Source organism: Cryptomeria japonica, chromosome 3 (genome assembly GCF_030272615.1).
Source record: "Cryptomeria japonica chromosome 3, Sugi_1.0, whole genome shotgun sequence".
In the NCBI taxonomy this organism is placed as follows: Eukaryota; Viridiplantae; Streptophyta; class Pinopsida; order Cupressales; family Cupressaceae; genus Cryptomeria; species Cryptomeria japonica.
Genome location: NC_081407.1, coordinates 890,257,090 through 890,280,131, shown reverse-complemented (window position 1 = coordinate 890,280,131; position 23,042 = coordinate 890,257,090). Strand labels below are relative to the sequence as shown.

The following is a 23,042-nucleotide window of genomic DNA, read 5'->3' as shown; positions in this document are numbered from 1 at the left end:
CTTTGTTGTTTTTTATGCCTGAGTGTTACTCAAACACTTATGAGTGATTTGAGTTGTCTAACATAAATGACAAGAATTTGGTCATTTTCCATGTGTCTACTAGAGAATGGCTCCTTAACATATCCAACGTAGATTATGTCGGTTGGGTACAGCTTTCACTAAGCTTGTATTGTAATAGTTAACACCTTTGTATGACATGGCTCTATGCAATTTGACAAGGGTTCATTCTATTTTCAAAAGCGCTATATTTCACTATAGCCTTTGTACCCCTTTCAACACCAATGTCATGATAAATGGGCGTTATGGCATGTTGTAGATTACTAATGCTCCCAAATTCACACAACCAAAATGTCACATATTCATAGTGCCGTTTAAAATGTAAACCCCATAAAATGAAAGATTATCGAAGCCTCAAATCAATTGGTCTCAGGGTTCAATGTAAATTGTAGGTTGGTTTAACACATTCAATGGCTAATAAATAATCATGACATGGTTTAAGTTTCCTTCATAAAGGTATATGCTTGTTAAAATTTCTTGAAAATCATAAAATTCATTTGTTTTGATAGTTTAATTTCCCATTACTTCCCATTGGAAACAACTCACGTCAAAACATAATATTTGATAATAAGAAAAACTCACGAAACTTTATTTGATACTCTCAATGTTTTGATTTATTTAATATTAATTCTTATGGGTGAATATTTTAAGATACTAAAGTAGAGATTGGAGTAAATTATGTTTTTATATGATGACAAATTTTCAAATTGGAATTTTCAATTTGTTAAAGTATTGTCCAGTTTGTTTATTTTTTGTTTAAGCTTTTTTTTAAAAACTTATTTTATCAATGGGACGTTTGCTCCTATGTAGGTTGATGATCAAGGTTGTGTAAATTTAGGAGGATTACTCAAAGTGACAGGGAACTATGGCTCGAAAGGTATTTTGATGGTTTCATGTGAGAATTTAGCCTTTTGATGTGGTGAACTTAGTTGTCTATTTTTTAATAAATATAAGAAAATATTTTTCATTTAATTATTCATTGATTAAATGTTGGTGTATTTAGCTGTCTACAAAGTTATCTTGGGATGTGTCCACCAAATTGTAATGTCCCCATTTTTGGTTTCTCTAGCATGGTAGATAGCTTCGAATTTCTCGATGTGTGCCAGTTTGTTGGTGGGGTTTTTTGATGATGGCACTGAGCTCAGTTGGTTTTGAAGACTCCTATGACACTTTTTGAAGTAATTTTCAGCCTCCAATGTGTTCTCCAAGATACTTGGAGAGAGCGTCTATTTATACAAAGTGACCTAGTCAACCCTGATTTTCATTATTCATCATCAGTATTGTTTTCATTTAGATTTCACCCCCCTTGCTAATTACCTAACTGTTGATGTGTATTTTGTACACGACCAAACACAGAATAAAATACCCAGAGGTATCTTATCCTTTCTTGAGTAAAGTCTCCGAATGCTGAAGATATCGCAAAAAGGATCAATCGGAAGGACTTCAAGGTTTTGTTTTGTAGGATCTCTACTCGCGGATAAGCACTAGTGGTCGTTGTGTTTGTTGTTTCTTCAAGGGGCCTTACGTACTTTCAAAGAAAGCTTGTCCGTGCTACTATCTTTCCAAATGAGGAAACAGGATTTTCCTAATACTAATAGATTTTCAAAAAAGATCAAAAGATAAGGGTTTCAAGGAAGAGATATTTAAACTAATCCTAAGAATGACTTAATGAAGACTGGTCTTGATAAGATTCTACCAATTTCAGTATCGCCAAAGGATTACAACTCCACTGGAATTGGTGCGATCTTCTAAGGGTATTCAACGATTTTCAAATCACCAAGGAGATAGATACTATCAAGGAGATACGTACCAATACTCCCAATGATAATTGAACTCTTAATCACTTTCAATGTTTCCAGTTGACCACACAAGGCGTTCTTACAATCAGTAAGAAGCTAGTGGTTTGGAATGTGAGTCTTATCAAAGATCAGGCACAACATTCGTCCTTCAAACTTAAAATCTAAATGATATTTCTACTAAGAGTGATTCAAGAAGATAAACAACCATGAAGATAGCCCCAAGGATTGCAACAAAACACCATAACTTCAATATTTCATTGATCTCATAGCCAAATAAACAACAATTGTTCAACTTTCTCTCTTCACTACTCAAATTTGCTACTAACAAAATTAAACTTATTTCTCTCCAACTTTCTAACTTTTTTTTCTCTCTGTCTAACCCTTAAAATGAAATGAGTGAGGGCTTATATAGCATCCTCAAATACAATGAACGGCCCGGATCAAAAGAAGATCAATGGTTGAGATTTTGACACCTAAACCCTAATTAGGGTTTGTTACAAAAAAGTCCCCATTTAGATAATCATTATTAATCCATAGCCAATAAAAATTGGCACAAATAACGAGGAGACAGACCAATAGGAATTAAGCTGCCACATCATCTTATAACAACTTTTCATCTAGAACTTTGTTCCCTTTCCTATGCTCTTTTCTAGCATATTCAATGAATCTGGACACAATTCCCTCAATCTCAACCATAGATGAAAAACTCGGATTTTGCAATAACTCGGCGAGGCCAAAAAATTTTAAAAACTCGGGACTCGCCAAAACTCGGCAAAAAACTCGGCAAAACTCGGCAACTTTATCGAACATTTGAAAATACATTTTTTTTTAATATATAATTCAAAAACACACATTTACACCAAATTTGTATAACATATATGATTTCCATGATATATAAATCAAATTTTTTTGGTAATACATAGCAACAAATGCAAGTATCATAGCATAAACCAAAAACCAAGTGCAACATATGTATAAGAGTTCAATACATATCAACGTTTCATAGTGACAGTCTCATAGAGTTATAGAGTCATAGACCACAAAACAAGAACCTCTGAAATTCTGATTACATATCAAGTTCAAAGTTTGGTATCAATGAAATTATGAAAATAAGAAATCATAAATTGCGTCTACGACTAAAGCTCAAAATAGATTGTGGCCGCTGGGTGGGTGGTGCTGAAGTAGTGGCAACATCCTCAACACTAACAGGTGCCTCTTCTGCATGATCAACCTCCTGCTCCTCCTCACGTGCTGCCACTTCCGCATCCCATTCCTCTCCTGCCCTCTCCAACTCACTCAGCTGCTCATTAGTAAGGAATGGATCCAAATCATTATCAACATCATCAGGAGAAGCAACCCATTCTGCTGCATATGGATCAATGTCATCCAAGTCAAGTGCTTCATGTGAATCTTGCCCTAGCACCTTCTTCTCATGTAATCGAATGTTGTACCGCACATAGACAAGATCATTCAAGCGTTGTTGAGTCAACCTATTGCGCTTTTTTGTGTGGATGTTCTCAAAAACACTCCAGTTGCGCTCACAACCAGAAGCACTACAAGGCTGTGATAATATGCGGATGGCAAGCTTTTGAAGATTAGGCGTTGTGGCACCATAATCTTCCCACCACAAATCTGCAAGGATACAAAATGTGATTTATAACTTGTAAAGATTTCAATAATCTTAAAGAGAGAAATAAATGGTAAAAATTAAACATATGTTTTTTTTTTACCTGGTCGTAAGGTGGCTCTCCTACGTTTGCAATCAGGTGAAGAAAACAATTCCCCTAAGGCCTTCTTATAACTCTGCAACTCATCAAGTATCAGGTCTCGAAGGATCTCATCATCAACTAATCTCCGAATGCATGTGTCAAGGCCAATTCTAACCTCTGCATCTGCTTTGAAACTCGGAGAGTAAAAAAACTTGGGATTCAAGAAGTAGGCAGCAGCATGAATATGTTGGTGGAGTTGATGGTTCCACCTCCGATCAATTATGCGCCATATGGGTTCATACTTGGTCTTGTTTGACCCATACAAGTGTTGAATCGCCTCTTTGGCCTTATCCATGGCCTCATATAGATACCCCATGGAGTTATGATCCCCATCCACCATTCGTAGCACCCTCACCAACGGTTCCGACACCTAGATATAAAAAATCTAACAAAATCAGCAGATTGAAATATTAGAAAATTAAATAATAAATCATCAATTAAAGTTTCAAAACTTACATTGATGATCTCCTCCACCATCTTGGCAAAATTAGTATCAAAAATGGCAATCACAACCTTCTCTGCTTCAGGCTTTGTAGCATAAGGACTCCCCAACCATCTTTCACTCACGAACATCCGCTTCAGGTTGGGCAATGTAGCAAGTATGCTCTGCAAGGTGAGGAAATTGGTAGCAAAGCGTGTGACCCCCGACCGCACAAGATCCTTACCTTCAGTGTGTTCTCTCATAAGATTCAGGACCCATGTGTGATTGTAGATGTATTCGGTGATATTCCTTCCATCTTCAACCACTTTCTTTACCCAACTTAGTTTCCCTATGTCCTCAAGGAGCAAGTCAAGACAATGGGCAGCACAAGGGCTCCAAAATAATGTCGGATGTCTAGCCATTAGAAGTTTGCCGGCTGCCACATATGCAGCTGCATTATCAGTCACAACTTGGATGACATTCTGCACTCCCACATCCATCACCACTTCATCCAACATGTTGCACAAGGTCTCCGCATTCTTCACTTCATTGGAGGCATCAATTGATTTTAAAAATACTAACTGTCCTCCTGAAGCAACTAGAAAGTTGATGAGTGTCCTGTTCCTACCATCTGTCCATCCATCAGAAAGAATGGTGCAGCCATTCTTTTCCCAAATAGTCCTTTGCTCTTCCACTAATGCATGAGTGTTTTGGACCTCATCCTGCAATAACGGTCCACTTACCTCGTAACGGCTTGGGGATTTGAACCCCTTACCTGCCACAGTCAACGCGGTGACCAATTGGTCCCAAGATGGACTAGAAATAGCATTGAACGGAACATCGTTGTAGATAAAAAATCTAGCACACGCCACCTTGGCTTGTTGGTGAGCCTCTTTATTCCATGCAGTGCCAAGCAATCCAGGTTGTGCACCAGGAGTGTTACGTGGAATAAAGAAGTTTTCCATGTTGCTGTCCAAAGTTCCCTTTGCTCGTATCCGTGGCCCAAGGGAAGAACCAGATGTCCCCACATCTGTATGTGACCCCATGGAACTCAAATCTGCCCTTGGGGCTGCCATTGCCTCTGCTGTTCTCTTTTTTGTTGCCTTCCTTTGATCATATGCTTCAAGCGTTGCTATTGCATCTCTCGTAGCCTCTTCAGTACATTCCGTACAGCTTGTGGTATCTCGGCATTGAATTTTTGCAAGGTGATATTTGAACCTATTAATGCCACCTTTTACAATTTTTTTGCAATGGTTGCAAAAAACATCTCCTCGTTTTGGACCTGGTCTCCCATGTTTCCAACAAGGGTCTCTCTTTTTGCCACCAACTTTAACTGTAGAAGCTGAATCCATTTTCTTTCAAAAAGATGTGGAAAAGAACCTAGCAAAAGAGAGGCAACATTTAGAGATAAATAACATTGTTACCAAAAAAAATCACAAACATCCAAAAATTACAATGACTGTATAACTGTATTTTATTTACAGTCAAATTAGATGACTCTCTAAAATTAAAATTTTTAATTGGTTGTGTATTTTTTTAAGTTTTTAACTTCAAATTTAAATTTAAATGAAATACTTTAATACACATTGACATTACACAGTTGACAGTCATTTCAAATGACTATGAGTATTTCACAATTGACTGTGTAATACACAGTCATTAATTACAATGTACATTAATGATTAATGTATTACACAGTCATCAGTCATTTGAAAATGACTATGTATTACACAGTCATTTCAAAATTTCAAATGACCGTGTATTACACAGTCATCAGTCATTTGAAATTTTGAAATGACTGTAATGATTGTGTATTACACAGTCATTTGAAAATGACTGTGTAATACACAGTCATTTCTCATTTGAAATGACTGTAATGATTGTGTATTACACAGTCATTTGAAAATGACTATGTAATACACAGTCATTTGGAAATGACTGTGTATTACACAGTCATTTCAAATGACTGATGACTGTGTAATACACAGTCATTTGAAAATGAATGTGTATTACACAGTCATTTGAAATGACTGTGACTGTGTAATGATGACTGTGTAATACACAGTCATTTGAAATGACTGTGACTGTGTAATGATGACTGTGTAATACACAGTCATTTGAAAATTTGAAATGACTGTGTATTACACAGTCATTTGAAAATTGAAATGACTGTGACTGTGTAATACACAGTCATTTGAAATGACTGTGACTGTGTAATGATGACTGTGTAATACACAGTCATTTGAAAATTTGAAATGACTGTGTATTACACAGTCATTTGAAAATTGAAATGACTGTGATTGTGTAATGATGACTGTGTAATACACAGTCATTTGAAAATTTGAAATGACTGTGTATTACACAGTCATTTGAAATGACTGTGACTGTGTAATACACAGTCATTTTCAAATGACTGTGTATTACACAGTCATTTCAAATGACTGATGACTGTGTAATACATAGTCATTTGAAATGACTGTAAATTGTAATTACTAATTACTAATGATTGTGTATTACACAGTCATTTGAAATGACTGTGACTGTGTAATACACAGTCATTTGAAATGACTAAGACTGTGTAATACACAGTCATTTTCAAATGACTGTGTATTACACAGTCTTAGTCATTCGAAATAAAACAATACAAAAAGATACCTGGTTGTGCGTGCAAATGCAAACAATACAGTCATTTTGACTGTGTAATACACAGTCATTTCAAATGACTGTGTATTACACAGTCAAAATGACTGTGTATTCGAAATAAAACAATACAAAAAGATACCTGGTCGTGCGTGCAAATGCAAACAATACAGTCATTTTGACTGTATAATACACAGTCATTTCAAATGACTGTGTATTACACAGTCAAAATGACTGTGTATTCGAAATAAAACAATACAAAAAGATACCTGGTCGTGCGTGCAAATGCAAACAATACAGTCATTTTGACTGTGTAATACACAGTCATTTCAAATGACTGTGTATTACACAGTCAAAATGACTGTGTATTCGAAATGAAACAATACAAAAAGATACCTGGTCGTGCGTGCAAATGCAAACCCTATGCAAATCGCATGGCGTTTTTTGCCTTCCGGAGTCGCGCGAGCCGCGAAATGGAATAAAGACTTCGGTTTTTTTTTTGCCTGCGACTTAAGTCGCGTTTTTCTCGCATTTTGTGCCGCGTTTCGGGCGGGTTTTGGCCATTAACGGCGATTATTTGCCAAAAAAATCGCGGCGAGTATATAAAAAAATCGCCCCGAGTATTTCCGCGATTAACTCGCGCAGGATTATGGATCGCGATTACTCGCGAGTTTTTGAATTGCTCGCCGAGTTTTTCATCTATGATCTCAACAATGGGAATCTTAGGAAGATTCTTCATTTGTTTTTCCAAGTGAAGGACTTGATCAAAAGCAGTGAGAAGAGTCGTCTCCCATCCAGGGTCAAGTTCTTTGGTCTTCTCAATCAGGAACATAGTAGTATACATTTGATCTCGTTGCCTTTCTATGACAATGTTCTCTTCCTTACAAAAGATGACTTTGATTTTGTCCTCCAACTCCTGGATGTCCACATCTGTCTCGATCTCAATCCACCTGTCAAGGATGGTACACAACACCTCAAACACCTTGTCTTGAATTGGATGGATGATGCCTTCAACTCGGCTACATCTGGTGTTGACGTCTTCAAAAAGAACTTCCTTCATCTGGAGCAGAGCTGACCACTACAGGAGGCTATGGGTTCCTCCATCCATTATATTTTCTTGAGCTAGAATCCGTCTTGGTGTTTCTCTTATCACTTGTAAGACTGGGATGATAACATCTCTTGTGTGAGTGAATGCAGCCACAGTTATCATTAGATTATGGATAATCTCAAGGACCTGGATAGCTCGATGAACTGTCTTCATCATTCTGGTTGCAAATTCAACGGCTACCTTGTGAGATTCATCAATCCAAGAACTCATGAGTTGAACTAGGCTCTTTACCCTTTCTGCCTCACTTATTGATTCAAGAGGAAGTGCGTGTAAAGGAGATATTGCTGGATCCTGTCGTCTCAAAGGTTGGTTAAGATGGCTAAAATAATTCCTCCAAGCATTGACCTCCTTTTCAAGCTTCTTATTCTTTTCCACTTCCTCTTTGAGTTTGTCTTTGAGTGTTTTCAGTGAATCAGTTGCTTCTTCCATAGCCTGCTCAGTGGTAAGTGGACCAAGATCAAATGTTTCTAGATCATATTCTTCTGCTAGAATCTCATCTTCATATTTGTCCACCACTAGTGTAGCTATCTACACTTTTTTGGATCTTGTCTCATCTCTAATTACCTTTGACATCTTTGTGGCCTTCTTCTTCTCTATCACTTCATGAGAATTTCCTATAAGGCTTTCCAAGTCAAATACATGTTCTTCCTCTTCAACCACAACTACCCTTGTCAGCCTCTCTTTCAACCAATCCGGAATTGCAGATCTCGTTTCCCTCACTTGTATTTCTTTAGGTAGAGGTCTATCTTCCCGGAAAGGAGATGTTGCTTCATCATCATTCTTTTCTTCTTGTTGCTCATTAGCACCAACTTGGGGAGATTGACTTGATGAATGCTGAGGTGTCTGTCCTTTTCCTTGTTTATCATTCTGTACCATGGATTCCATAGACTCATCAATTTCATACACTATCTGCCTCTTATCTTCTCCTTGACTTGCTTCCTTTTCATGCCTAGAAGATGTGCTTGGTGGGCGATCAGGATTCATTTTCTGCTTCTTGTTGGAAGGTTCTCTTTTCTCAGGTCCTTCCTTCCTCTTTGAACCTTTGGAATGAGAAGTATTCTCACTCACACTTGCCTCTCCTTCTTCTAGTCTTGCTTCCACGGTGAATGTCATAGATACATTCTGCTCCTTCAACTTTTGATGTTGTACATCCACCCTTCTGCGAGTGCAAGATAAAACGGGAGCCATCAAAGCTCTTAGGTCTAAAACCTCGGGCTCATTCCAATCTATCTTCAATTCTTTATCTTCCCTCTCATAGGACGACTGGAGGTATCTACCATTATCGTGGGCTTGATCGGCTACGCTATAAATTTTGCATTTCCTGATGAGATCCAAGGATAACCTGGAATGCATCTTTCTTTTGACCTCTACATCATCTTGGACATTCATCCAAAAGTACTCCACCTGAACCTCATGCTTGTACTTCTTCCTGACTGTTTCTTCTATATGACCATGAGGATCAAAATTCTCTCTCGAGGCAAAGGATGTGAATGAGTATAGAGATAATTCCTTCTCTGCATCTTCTGCGGCTTGAGTATTAGGACACACTTCAACTGAGTTCCCTAGTATGATGGGCACGGGAATTTCATTTCCATGCTTGTGTCTGGATGCTTTCGCATAAGCTGCCAACTATCTAGTCACCTCAAGTAGTACTATCCTATCTGTAGGATATCTTGGCAACATGTAGGGCGGTGAAGGACACCCATGAACTCTGATGTATGTGAATTTTGGAAACTGAATGAACCATGCACCATGCTTCTTCACGAGCTCGTGCGTCCAGAGACAGTCGATTGTGAATCCCACCTTGCAATATCCTGGTAATATTCATCGTGAAGGTGTCATTGACTAGCTTGTAGTCACTTCTTGGCGGATGATGTAATTGAACATAAGAATCACAAACTCTTATTTCTCCGGGTCCTCTTCCAATAACTCCTCTGTGAGGTAGTCCTGCATACTCAAAACCTCTGATCAAGGCATATACAACATATGAACTCATGTGAAATGACTTGGTAGGCCTTAGTCTTCTTAACTGCACGTCCAGGCTATTGCTAATGATTCTAGCCCAATTGAGCATTCCCTTTCCTTGGACAATCAGTTGTATGAAGAAGAACATCCATTTGTCAAAGAAGAAAGCTTGAGAGGCACCCGTGACCCGATAGAGCAAGGTTATCAAATCCTTGAATTCTTCTTGGAAGTCTATTCTGTGCGGTGTATTGGGAATCTTGTTCAGGCGAGGTCTGCTCTTGAGTAGCCAATTCTTGTTGATGAAGTTCAAGCAGGAATCAGGATCATCCTCATAGATAGACCTAGCTCCTTCTAGACTTTTATAGATCATGTCTCTATGTTCCGGGAGATGAAAAATTTCACTTATAGCTTCCTCTGAAAGATAGGCTAAGATACTACCATCCTCGGCTACGATCGTCCTTGAGTGTGAATCATGGTGCCGGGCACATTCAATCATCAACTCATGACACTTGACTGCGGGAGGGAAACCTGCAGCTTTGATGATGCCACTCTCAATTATCTTCTTTGCAACAGGTGACGGCTTGCCGATGTAGGGCGCTTCTCGAAACTTCTTCACATTGAGGTTTCCTAAGTTGGTGTCTCCGATATTGCTCCACTTGAACACGATCCTGGTCTCTAATTCGTCATTCCTTTGATCCTCCTTGATGAGAGCCTGTCAAGTAGTAGATCCTCCGGCTTTGGGGGTCGTCATTTGATACCTACACAAAAGCTTAAAGTTAGGGTTTGAGCATAATGTCTTCATTATAGGAGATTTTAGACCTTCCAAGGAAATAACTAAATATTAATTTGAAAATAATGATAAATCTAAGAATTATGAATTTTCAAATTAAATTAGAATCAGATTGTACAAGACTTAGATTTTTCAAAGGATTACTATGGAAAATCAAACTAAATCTTGAATAAAAATTTCAAAAATCTGATTCTTCATACCTCTTCCTTGAATTTTAGCTATCAACCTTGAAAAATGAATGAAGGGAGATGAGAATTTGCTGGACAAGGACGTTTAATCTGAATTTCAGGTCCTCCTTTGGAATTAAGCTTCAATCAGCCTTCAAAGGAATTTCGCCTTCTACTAGCCTTCAAATACTTGGCAAATTCTGGAAATTAACCTCCAACTAGCAAGAAATTCACCTCCAACTTAGCTAGAATTCGCTCCTCTAAATCTGCTCTTCAAGTTCACATGAGAACAATGAATGAATGATTTGAATTTGTCACAATACACCTCCCTTATATAGGGCGCTCACCTTGATTCTCCTTGAGGCCGACTTGGCAAATAGGGAATAAAATGAAACAAAACCCCTCTTAAAGGATGGCCGACTTGGCAAATAAAGGCAAAATAATGAGTAATGAGCGCTCAATCATAATTTTTTATTTTTAAAATTAATTCCAAAGCTTCAAAGGTGGATTTTTCATTTATTTCAAGGCTTAGAAATTAATTAATTAAATTATAAATGCCTTAATTCATGCGAACTTGTTTCAGCCTCTCAAATGTCTTGTAATAGGCTAATTTAGTGAAAAATTATGGGCTAGCTTAGGAATGTTAAAGCTTGATTAAGGCTTGATGAATCTTCATTCCTTAGGCATTAAAATATCCAAAGTGATGTAGGTCTAAATCCTTTCAAGGCTTATTTGAACCCCTTTTCTAGGCTTGTTCACTTCATGAATCAAAATCTTTACAACCTAGATTTGCAATCTCCCATTTCCTTGTCTTCACAATTTTGCAACTTGCCCTTGACTCAATCTAACAAAGATGAAAAATAGGTGTTTTTGAGGATTTCGCCCTGGACCCTTTGGAAGGGTCAGGAGTGATTTCCCTGGCTAGGCCATGAATACCATATTTTCTTCACTTCAAAATCCTCCGGAAGGCGAGCTTACGCTTGTTTTGGCCTAACAAAGTCTTGGATTTCAATTTTTAGCTCTTCACATGAGTAAATTGGGTGAAAATAGGCATTTCGCTCTGGACCCTTTGGAAGGGTCAGGAGCGATTTTCTCTTTTTAGGTCAAAATTCATCTTTGCTTGATCATTAACCTTCTCCAAGGCAATCCCCAAGGTCTATTCATCTCAACCACCGAGTTGGCTCAACAAGATTTTGAAGGAAACACTGCTTTTTATGAATTTCACTCTGGGCCCTTTGGAAGGGTCAGGAGCGAAATTCACCTCTCAGGCCAATTTTCCAATCTCCTTCACTTCAATTCATCAAAATTCGCTCAATTTGAACCCACTTCTCAACTTACTAGCATTGGTTTGATCTTCACAAGGCAAAAAAGGTCAATTTTGCTCAACAACTTAGCCAGGGACAGGACGTATCTAGAATTTCGCTCTGGACCCTTTGGAAGGGTCAGGAGCGAAATTCTCTCTTGAGCTCAAAATTCACATTTTTTGAAGGTCCAAATCTCTCCAAGGCATTCTAAATAGCTTCTTTCCCTGTAATCTAGGCCTAGTTTTACTCAAATCTTGAAGGAAAAGGTAACTTTAGTGTTTTTCGCTCTGGACCCTTTGGAAGGGTCGGGAGCGAATTTGTTTGCTTGTAGCTCATTTTTCATCATTCCAACTTCAATCCACCTCACAAGGCTAGGAGATAGTTCTCTTCTTTCACCCAATCCAAGTTTGATTTGTTTTTGCAGGGCAAAATAGGGGATTTTAGGATTTTCGCTCTGGACCCTTTGGAAGGGTTAGGAGCCAAAATCACTTCTAGGCTCAATTCCTTCATCTTTCATGGTCTCTAGCAACTTAAAGGCACTCTTAAGGGCAACTTCCTCTTGATTTTGCCTTATCCCACACTTGACCTAGCAAAACTTGATAGCAAAAAGAAGTTTTGAGAAAATTCGCTCTGGACCCTTTGGAAGGGTCAGGAGCGAAATTTTCATTTTTGACCCAAAATCATCATCTTTTAAACTTGAAACTTCTTTGCAAGGTAGGATTTCATCCTTCATTACCCTAGGAATAAGGTTTCATGTCCAAGGTCAAAAGGTAGGTTTATAAGGAATTTCACCCTGGACCCTCTGGAAGGGTGAGGAGCGAAATTCCCTTTCCTGGCTAGAATCCTTCATTTTCACAACTTCTAAACATCCCCCAGGATTTCAACATGTTCATTCTTCTTCTCATCATGTCTTGGACACCAAAATTAGGCCAAATAAGGCAAGAAATGTCTCTTAGAGAGATTTTTGCTCTGGACCCTTTGGAAGGATCAAGAGCGAAAATCACTTCTTGGGCTAAATCCTTCATTTCTCCCTTTCAAAACGACCTCAAGAGGCAAAAGCAAGTTATTTTCTTCCATCCATGCCATAACAAATCAAAAACTTGACTTCCTTTATTGCAAAAGTAAGAGCTTTTAGGAATTTCGCTCTGGACCCTTTGGAAGGGTCAAGAGCGAAGTTTCCTTTTTGGTCCAAAATCCTTCATTTTCAATGCTTTCAAACATTTCAAAGGCAACAAGAATGTCCAAGCTTCCTTCCAAGATACCCTGCACATCAAAATTTAAGCAAACTTAAGAGGAAATGAGCTTCAAGAAGATTTTCGCTCTGGACCCTTTGGAAGGGTCAGGAGCGAAAATCTCATTCTCGGCTAAATTGCTCACTTTTTCAAGCTTCAAACCACTTCAAGAGGCAAGATTGAATCATTTTCCAACATTAGGAACAAGGCTTCTAGCCCATTCAAGGCAACAAACAAGGTGTATGATGAATTTCGCTTTGGACCCTTTGGAAGGGTCAGGAGTGAAATTCTCCTTTAGGCCTAAAATCTTGTTCTTGAATATCAATCAACTCCATCTCCAGGCAAAAACATTTCAATTCATCCTCAAACATGCCTTAGAAAACAAAACTTAGCCAAAACTGAGAAGAAAATGAAAGCAACAAGGATTTTCGCTCTGGACCCTTTGGAAGGGTCAGGAGCGAAAATTATATTCCTGGCTAGTTCTTTACCTTGTTTCACTTCATTTTCCATCAAATTTGATCAAATCAACTCCCTTGCTTCACAATCAAAACAAATCTTCATCCAATTTGGTCTAGGTAAGGTTGAACTGGGTTTCAGGGCCAAAGGAAGGCAGGAAAGGGAGATTTCGCTTTGGACCCTTTGGAAGGGTCAGGAGCGAAAATCTCCTCCTAGACTGGCTTTTATCATTTCAAAGCCTAAAAACTCTCCTTCAAGGAAAAAATGTATCAACTTTCTCAATTATGCCTCAAAAGTCAACAATCTTGGTCATATTCTTCCAAAACTCCTTCAATCATCATCAGGTGCATTTGCTCATCAATTTCTGAAATCACCACTTCGATCTCCTTCTGATCACCAACTCTGCTCAATCGACTCAGACCTGGAAGCAAACAGGACTCTAACAAGAAAACCATCAAACTGGACCTACCCTGACCTTAGACCTATTCACCCTCTTCTTTTGGTCTAACCAGCTTGATCCTCCTGAAAGAAGTGCTTCATAAAGGCAAACTTAAGGTTCCAGGCAGACAACTAACGACCTCTCAAAACTAGGCTAGACTCAGCTTGAAAGAAACCCTAAAACAAGTTTTCAGAGATTAGCCCTAATCTAGCCAGCCCAGGCAACTACTCACTCACTCAAAAAAACTAGTGAGCAGAGAGAAAAAACTAACTAAGGGAAAGCAAAACCCTAAGAAAAAGAGGGGGTCCCCATTCTGATGGGGCAATGTGTGAAATGGTCACAACACTAATCTAGCAATCTAGTGAACCATGGGAACACTCCAAGGCTTGTGGGTTGCCCAAAGCTTATAGTGAATCTCCAAAGAACGCTGGTTCATTTTAGCTCAATAAAACAATTCTTTGCTAGGAAAAGGGAAAGAAACTACAAAAAATATAAAAAATCTTCTCTAAGTAGGTGATACACTAGATGTTTGAGACCTATGCTTTTGATTTTGCATACAAATGTTCAATTAGCATAGTGGAATTGCTTGCAGAATACTTGGTGAGCTTTAAAAATTAGCAAGTTTTTTGCTGTCTTCCAATAAAAACTCACCAAAAAACTGACTGAATTTTGTGGAAAAGTCACCAATTTTTAGGTGAGTTTTTCCCAAATACTTTGTGATTCTGTGGCAAAAACTTGGCTACATAAAAAAGGCCCAAAAGCATGAAAAAATTATCTTAAATATTTTTTTTTTCAAGGGAATATCCCCCAAACCCCCACTTCAAACCAGCAACTAGGGTTGGGTTTTTCTCACATCTAACACCTTATGCAGCTTGCTATTGCTACGCCTCAAACCCATTATGGTCTCCACTCCCAAACCCCCACTAGTTATTGGGATCTCTTGTTATATAAGAAATTTGATTACAATGAGGAGGTCTAGGAGTGTAGACCAAAATCGATAACTTAGACAACTAATTTTATCACTATCAGAATATCATTGATCAATGATGAAATATCACACTAGATCAATATCTGAGATTTAAATGTGATTATTAGAAATTTAGAACTTCTCCTTAAGTTTTGACTAGACCAAGGAAGAGGAAGATGTAAAATTTTGTAATATGCAATTTATGAATTATGTTGAATCAAGATGATGTTCAAAGGAAATGATCATAAGTTCATAGTAGTTGTCAGCTAACTATTATATTAGGATTCCACATGAGGATGCAATTTTGTACTCTGTTGCATCGAAATCAATCAAATTTAATAGAAAACACTTTAGTACTCATTTATTTACTCATAAGATTCATCTTATCATTGAATTTTGAAAAACAAATTGTGTTTCCAATGAAGTTTAAGCAATTTTTCAAGTCGCCAAGTTGTTTTTTGAGCTTGCTGAATTTTGTCGAGTCCAACTTTGTCAACTATGGTTCAATAGTGTAAAGTTTATTCAATTTCATAATTGAAGATCAAGTTATATTACTAATAATGCTATGTGATTATTATTTCTAAATTCAATGTCTAATAATTGTGATTTATGATGCAGGCTGAAGGAGAGAGATCATTTATCGTTTTCTATGTCTTCTCCAAATGATTCTTATCGGCCTTTATATGTTTAGGCAATCGATCAATAGATGTCTTGACTGGTCATGCCTTTTAGGCATGACCGATCAAGGCACCTATTGATTGGTGCCTCTTCATGCCCGATATCAGTTATTATTTGGTATTTAGCAATTATCATTAATTATGCAGCCCGATAATGAATCGGTGTTTGATAACAAAGCGGGGTTTAATTTATGTTTACCCGATACCATTACATTGCAGGTTTTATAACATAACATTATATGTTATCGGGTTAATACCTTGATAACATATTAATGTCTATTCATAAAATGAATCGCCATAATATGCTATCGGGTTAATTAGCCCGATAGCATATAGATCAATGCTTATCATATATGCACAGTGTTAACAATTGCTAATAACAGTGACAATATTTATAATTTGACAATCATTTGTTAAAACCCGATTATCATATTCAAATCGGAAAGCATAGCAAAGAAGAATAAACAATAATAGAATTAAGGAGGTCAATTGCAATGGTTAGAGATGTCTTATCTTGCAGAAGCTATTATGCATTAACAAATAGTTGGGTTGTTTAATGCACAATTTCAATGTTTTTTGCATTCTCATGTGTCAATATTTTGTAGAAAGGTGTGAGTTCTTGGCAGTTTTAGAAGGAAGAGAAAAGTATTTTTTCACAACTAATGATTGTTTCAACCATAGTAGCATTAATTGTTTGGAGAATCAATCAGAAAAACAAAGTTATAAGATTTTATGGAAAAATCGAGAAAAATTTGGGAAAAATTAGATTTACAAAAAAAAGTAAAAAATTGCAGAAAAAAAAATCAAAACCTTTTTTTTTTTTAATATTTAAGGGCATTTCCATAGCATAGAGATATTTAGGCAAGTAAAATAGACACCTCAAAACATGAATTGTAGAAAATAGATTTTCGTTGTTTATATTCTTATCGCTGATTACATTGATGTCAAAATGTCAATTACAATATAGTTTGTGACTTTGTACAAAGTCAACCTATAAACTAAGTACAAAATTCCAAAAAATCAAATGTATGCAATGACATGCTAGAGGGCAAGAGGCATTGATGATGAAGCTCCAGGTGAGAGCTTGACCTAGCTTGTTCAACCCATTCACGATCCAAGTTGGCTTCCGTCATGAGATCAAAATCTTCAGGATCAAGTGGAGTATCATCGTCATTTGCAGCAATCAACTCAACTCTAGACCTATCTCATCGAGGTCAATTGGCTCGTCTTCCTTAATAGTTCCTGATTTTGCCCATGTAAAAATTAGTCTTTGCCTTTTAAATGAAAAACACAATGAATAGTGAATACAATTTCAACTACTACAACTATATATTAATATTCTTACCTTTAGCTTTCTTTATCTTCAAGTGGAGGTTGTGGTGAACAAATGCCAAGTCATTCATCCATTCTTGTGTTATGCAGTTGCATTTTTTGGAATGTATGTGTTCAAAAACACTCCAATTATGCTCACAAGGTGATGAGTTGCATGGTTGGTTCAAAATGCGCACCACCATCCACCTTAAATTTGGTAATTCATCTCCAAAAGAAGCCCACCATTGAGCTGAAAAACACATTATATGGAGATGATATTGTAAAACTAAGAATATCTTAAAATCTTAACAAACTTAATGAGCATGTTGGCAAAATAAAGAGACTATCAAAAGTTTATAGAGTCTACCTGGTTGGATGGTCTTTCTACCTTGCATGGCAGCACTAGAAGAGAGAATACTCTTAGCCTGCTTGTACACTTCTAACTCTAACATAGGTGCATCAAATTTATCCATGTTTGGAAACATTTGTTCGTGCACTTGTAGAAGCCTTGTTTGATCTCAGCATCAATATCAATGAATGAAGTCTTGCAGAATAACAAAGTATTGACCAAGTATCCTGCAACATGGAGAGGAATGTGCATCTATCCATCCCATCTCCTATCAATTATGTTCCACAATAGCAAGTACCTCTCCCTATTATTTCACAGCTTACTCCTTGGCCCTATCCATGGCCTCATACACATATCCCATGGGGGGTTTTTCCCCATCCACTAGTCTCAAGACTTCTACTAGAGGCTCTGAAAATTCTACAATTTGTTCAATCAATTCGCAAAAGATGTTAGAATATATGTACTCTGCCACTGCTATGCCATTTGCTTGATTTGTGAAGTCAAATTTCATCCATTCAGCTGAAACAAACATTCGCCTCAAATCACTTTTTTGCTCACATAGTTTCTGCAAAGTATAGAAGTGTGTTGCAAATCTTGTCACCCCTGGTCGAACTAGCTTCTTGCCTCTTGTGAAAGAACGCATTAGAGTCAAAATCCTCATGTGATTATAAATAAATTTGGTAACCTTGTGAGCCTTCTGCAATGTGTCCTTAACCCATTCATTTTTCCAATGTCCTCTAGGGTTAGACCAAGGCAATGTGCTGCACATGGTGTAAAAAACATAGAGGGGTATTTATCTGTCAAAAGTCTCCTAGCAGCAACACAAAAAGTAGCATTGTCTTTGATAAATTGAACCACATTTTGTGGCCCTACATCCATAACTACTATGTCATGCATCTCAAACAAAGCAGCTGTGGATTTCATTATATTAGATGCATCCACAGATTTCAAAAAAATAGTACCAAACTCATATGAGACAAGGAAGTTAATGAGAGTTTGGTTCCTTCTATCTGTCCCGCCATCTGACATAATATTGCAACCAGTAATAGCTCACTGTAACGATGTTTTTTAACAACATCGTCAACATCATGTACTACATCTTTGAGCATACCAACCCTCAATGATTTTGAGTATACTTTGAAAGACCTTCAGTAAAGAACTCACTTTTTAAGAATTTTGTACTATATTAGTGGAATTAAGTCATGTAAGATCCATATAGGTACCAGACATAGAGACTACAATTTAAAATCAAATAACTTGTAATCTTGAATCTATGACAAAAGAATAAGTGGACACCTTTGGTAAGGAATTCACTTTTAAAAACTTTATAACATACTGATAAGAGTAAAACATTCACTTTTAAAAACTTTATAACACACTGATATAGTAAAACATTCAAATTTTGTGATGCTTCATATTGTCATTGATAGTTAGCATTCTAAGGGTCAGATTGGTCAGAGCAGCAGCCAACGTAAGGGGAAGACAACTGATCAAACATCAGAAGTATGTAGTGGTAATACAACATTTGGATAGACATGTTTAGATAAAACAAAATTTTAATAAATCATAAAAGGACTTGGACAATAACTAAAATTTATTAGACGGACCTGTTAAATGGCTCAATGACAATATGAAGCATCACAAACTTAAAATACTTGGAATGCTTGATATAAAAATTTTGATATTATGTTATATTACCACCACATACAGCTAAGAATTAAAATACTTGAAATGTTCTAGATGGAAAATACCTGGGAACTACGACGTTTGCTCTACCCCTCATGTTGGTTGCTGCTCTATCACTAGCTTCTACTTTGTCGTGTCGGATGAACTGCGGAGTGTTTAGCTCTGTCACGTTGGATGAACTGTGGAGTCTTCTGCTCTTTCATGTCGGATGAACTGCAGAATTCTGCCTGCGCGAAGGGATTTATTAAGTTTTCGCAGCATTTTATTTCATTTTTGTAACGTTTTTTCATCTTTTCCTGATGCTATGATAGGTTTTAGGTTTTGCGTTTTAATCGCGACTTTTTAATGCAAAAATCATTGAAAATCGTTGATGATTTGATTTTTGGGGGGAATTAGTCGCCGTGGGTGCCAATTCCCGATTAATCAGGTATACTCAACTTTTTTTTTCTAGATTGTTGCTTTTATGGTTTCCACTATAACACAAAGTACAATCCACATAAGATATGCAATTTTCCTGTTTTAAAGTGTTGGAAATGGGACGTTCATTCAAGGATTTGACAAAAAATCACAATATTGTCAGATTGGAGAGATTCATGCCCTTAGGTCCCAAAAAAGGCAAGAACCAAGAGATCAACCGATCTTTAAGGATTGTAGACCAAAGAGAATGAAGAAGAAGATTACAAGAAACATTCAATTGAAATCGAGTCGGACAATTCCCAAGTCGAAGCCCTTCCCAAGAATGATGTAAAAGCCAAAGTGTCATCCAAAGCCGTCGTCGAGAAGAGAGGAAAACCTTCACATGAACTAACCAAGGCATTTAAGAATAACATACGTTGCATCTTTAGAATTATTCATCTCAAGAGAGAAACCAAGAATTGAAGGAATTGAACCAAAGACCCTAGGATGAAAGGATTACAAGAACAAGGTTGAAGATATCCAAAGTGCAAGGGACAATAACAGAGGACTTTATGGGACAATCCACTCATGTCCAATGCACAATGACACAATAAAATGAAAAGAATGGTGACTCCCTTAACAAGTTCGAATGTGGAAAACAAAAAATCCCATAGTTCATTGGGAATGGGTCTGAGGATCTTGTGAGGCACTGAAAGATGTGTGAAAGCATTTGCATAGAAAGTTGCTAGGAAGACAGACTATTGGTTGAGAGCATTTCCAACGATTCTAGTCACAATAACGGAGGACATGTAGAGGACTTTATGGGACAATCCACTCATGTCCAATGCACAATGACACATTAAAATGAAAAGAATGGTGACTCCCTCAACAAGTTCGAATGTGGAAAAACAAAAAAAATCCTATAGTTCATTGGGAATGGGTCTGCGGATCTTGTGAGGCACTGCAAGACGTGTGAAAGCATTTGCATAGAAAGTTGCTAGGAAGACAAAGACTATTGGTTGAGAGCATTTCCAATGATTCTAGTCAAGGTGGAGTTCAAATTGTTGAGACATGACAATGAGATTATGGCAGAGATCTACAACATGAAGCAAGGGAAAAATGAGAATGTATGAGCTTACAATTGATAAAGTTCAAGAACCAGCCAGTCAATGGACTGAAAATGTGGTGGTTCATCGAGTGAGTGTTCCCCTTGCTGCACAAAAAGATGAACCAAGAATTGCAGGAATTGAACCAAAGACCCGAGGATGAAAGGATTACAGGAACAAGGTGTAATGTCCCCTACTAAGTTTAGGCCTGTTTTAACCATAATTAATCCATCTCAACATACTTATGACTTAAACCAAATTGATTAGGGGACAAAATTATCTTAACATGAATCCAATTGGTGATACATAATCTTCTTTGTGATATTGAATTGATAATTCGATCTGATTTATAACCTCAGATTTACTTGTTCATTCAAAATTACTATTTCTATATATATTTATATATTTAAATATATTTACATATTTATTTTCACATAGTACTATACTATATATTTCACTGTAGAGTAGTTCTTATAAAATATTATAGTAATTATAATCATTATATTATTTTCTATAATTATATTATTATTAAATTCTGCATAAGAACATTATTGTACTTCATATATTAAGCATTCATATTAAGCACATCCCCATGCATACCACCCAGAACAAGGATGTTACTCCCTGTAACTTGATAACAATTCTGATCTGATATGATCGTTGGCTGCAAGATAATATATATTTCCTCCCTTTTTCTCCCCTCCATTCCTCTATATTTCAGTCTCTATTTATATCTGTTGTTTGCCACATACGAGTAAACAATTAAATGTAGAAAGTAAATGCACAGAACATAATGGAAATATATTAAAGAACCAATCTTTGTATTAATTCAACAATCCATGTACATCAAGTTCTTATAACATTACACGACTATGATGATGATACTAGAAAGGAATGGTACACAATATATAATACCCGAAGGGGTGCGACCAACCGTCGCGTCCAACTACCCTTCGGGATGACTAACTAACTGACTGTCGTAACTCATTATTACCGACGACAACATAAACATAATATGACAACATAACATGATGATTATTCCCGGCAACATCATCCCCCCCAAGAAAAGAAGTCATCTCCGGATGACTTAATACAAAATAGAGATGATGTTCATACATTAAACAGAATCAAGGTATAGAAGAAGAAGGGGGTAGAGGGGGCGTCCCTGCAGGAGGTAGTTGCACCGTTGATGAAGAAGATGCAGGAACTGCTGATGCCAGTCGAGCCCGGAACTCACACACCTACTGTGTCCTCGCCTAAAAACCCTTTTCTGCTGCCATCCGATGCTCGAGTGCAGATGTCACCATTATTGCTTCCACAAGGAGTTTTTTTTTTTTTCCTTGACATCACAGTCCTCCTCTGCCAAACTTGTCTGCAAAACATGATTTCCCGTCTCAGCCTCCACCAACTGCTACTCAAATGATACTGTCTCCCTAGCCAATTTGTCCTCGATAGCCACCCGCACTGCCCTCGCGGCATCCAACTCCTAGGTACGCTAAGCTGAGTCTCACGCTACTACTGCCTCCAACCTGGTGGTCAGCTCCTCCCGAGCCCTCTGTGCATCCACCAAGGCAACCTCACGTCTAGCCGAGACATACTCCCAGTTCCTCAAAGCATACCATTCATGCCTGGAAGTGGCCACAACCTTCTGGCACAAAGGCTAGGAGACGCCTCAAATCCTCCATCACACTCCCCAAAGGCTGATAATCCATCTCCCTCTACGGCTTATGGCTTCCATGCCAATGCTTAGCTTTAGGCTTCTTTCTGATAGTACAGAACAACCCCAACACTTACCGTGACTTCTCGGATGCCTTTGCCCAACTCAAAAGTGTATTGTAGCTCAAAAAATAAACTGGGGGTTTGGGGGCAGTGCCCTGGCTCAAGACTCCATTAAACGATTTTAAATCTGGTCGTCTATTTTTTTATTTTTTTTTTTCTTCAAGTGCCATCACCATCGTTTATCCCTGTCATGTTGTGGTATTTTCCCTTTCACCCTCTTTTAAACTGCCACCGCGCTCCTTCAGGCCTACGGATTGTAATGTCTCGAGCCCGTACAAAGGTTATCTGTCGTACGATGGAGTGGTCTGTCGTACGATGGCTGAGTCGTACAGCGACTGGGGTCACCTGAAGCTTGTTGTTGTACGGTGTTTGGGAAGGTCATACGGTGGATGTTGTTTGGTCGTACGGGTGTATGGTAGTGGTCGTACGGTAGATGAACACCCTCCGAGGCCGGTGACCTCCATCGACAGTGGTCCCACCACCACTTTTTTTTTTTTTTGGTTCTCCTAATCTAATTGTCGAGTCTTCGGCTCGAGTCCCATGCCTCTGGGATCGCCCTTCATCCTTCTCGGTTTGCCTCGCCCGAGAGTCTCCCGCTTTGGTCCCGTGCCTCTCGAGTCACCT

At 37.8% G+C, this 23,042-nt stretch overlaps 2 protein-coding genes and 1 long non-coding RNA gene across 8 annotated transcripts in view; 1 reads left to right on the top strand and 2 right to left on the bottom strand.

Moving 5' to 3' along the window:
- LOC131059747 (structural maintenance of chromosomes flexible hinge domain-containing protein GMI1) overlaps positions 1 to 23,042 on the top strand; it is a 411,868-nt gene that overhangs the window by 321,725 nt on the left and 67,101 nt on the right. For all 5 annotated transcript variants that reach the window (XR_009110235.2, XR_009110236.2, XM_057992783.2 and 2 more), the window contains one exon: positions 868 to 934. Coding sequence is in view for 3 of the 5 variants with exons in the window: in XM_057992783.2 (XP_057848766.2) it covers positions 868 to 934 (67 nt within the window). In the remaining 2 variants the exon portion in view is untranslated. The remainder of the gene's footprint in view (positions 1 to 867; positions 935 to 23,042) is intronic.
- Positions 1 to 23,042, bottom strand: part of LOC131059750 (uncharacterized) — a 119,568-nt gene that overhangs the window by 60,562 nt on the left and 35,964 nt on the right. The window lies entirely within an intron of this gene.
- Positions 16,683 to 18,368, bottom strand: LOC131059754 (uncharacterized). The gene is made up of 2 exons (XR_009110239.2): positions 17,137 to 18,368; positions 16,683 to 17,033 (listed from the first exon to the last, which is right to left on the bottom strand). It is a non-coding gene; the product is annotated as an uncharacterized LOC131059754 (long non-coding RNA).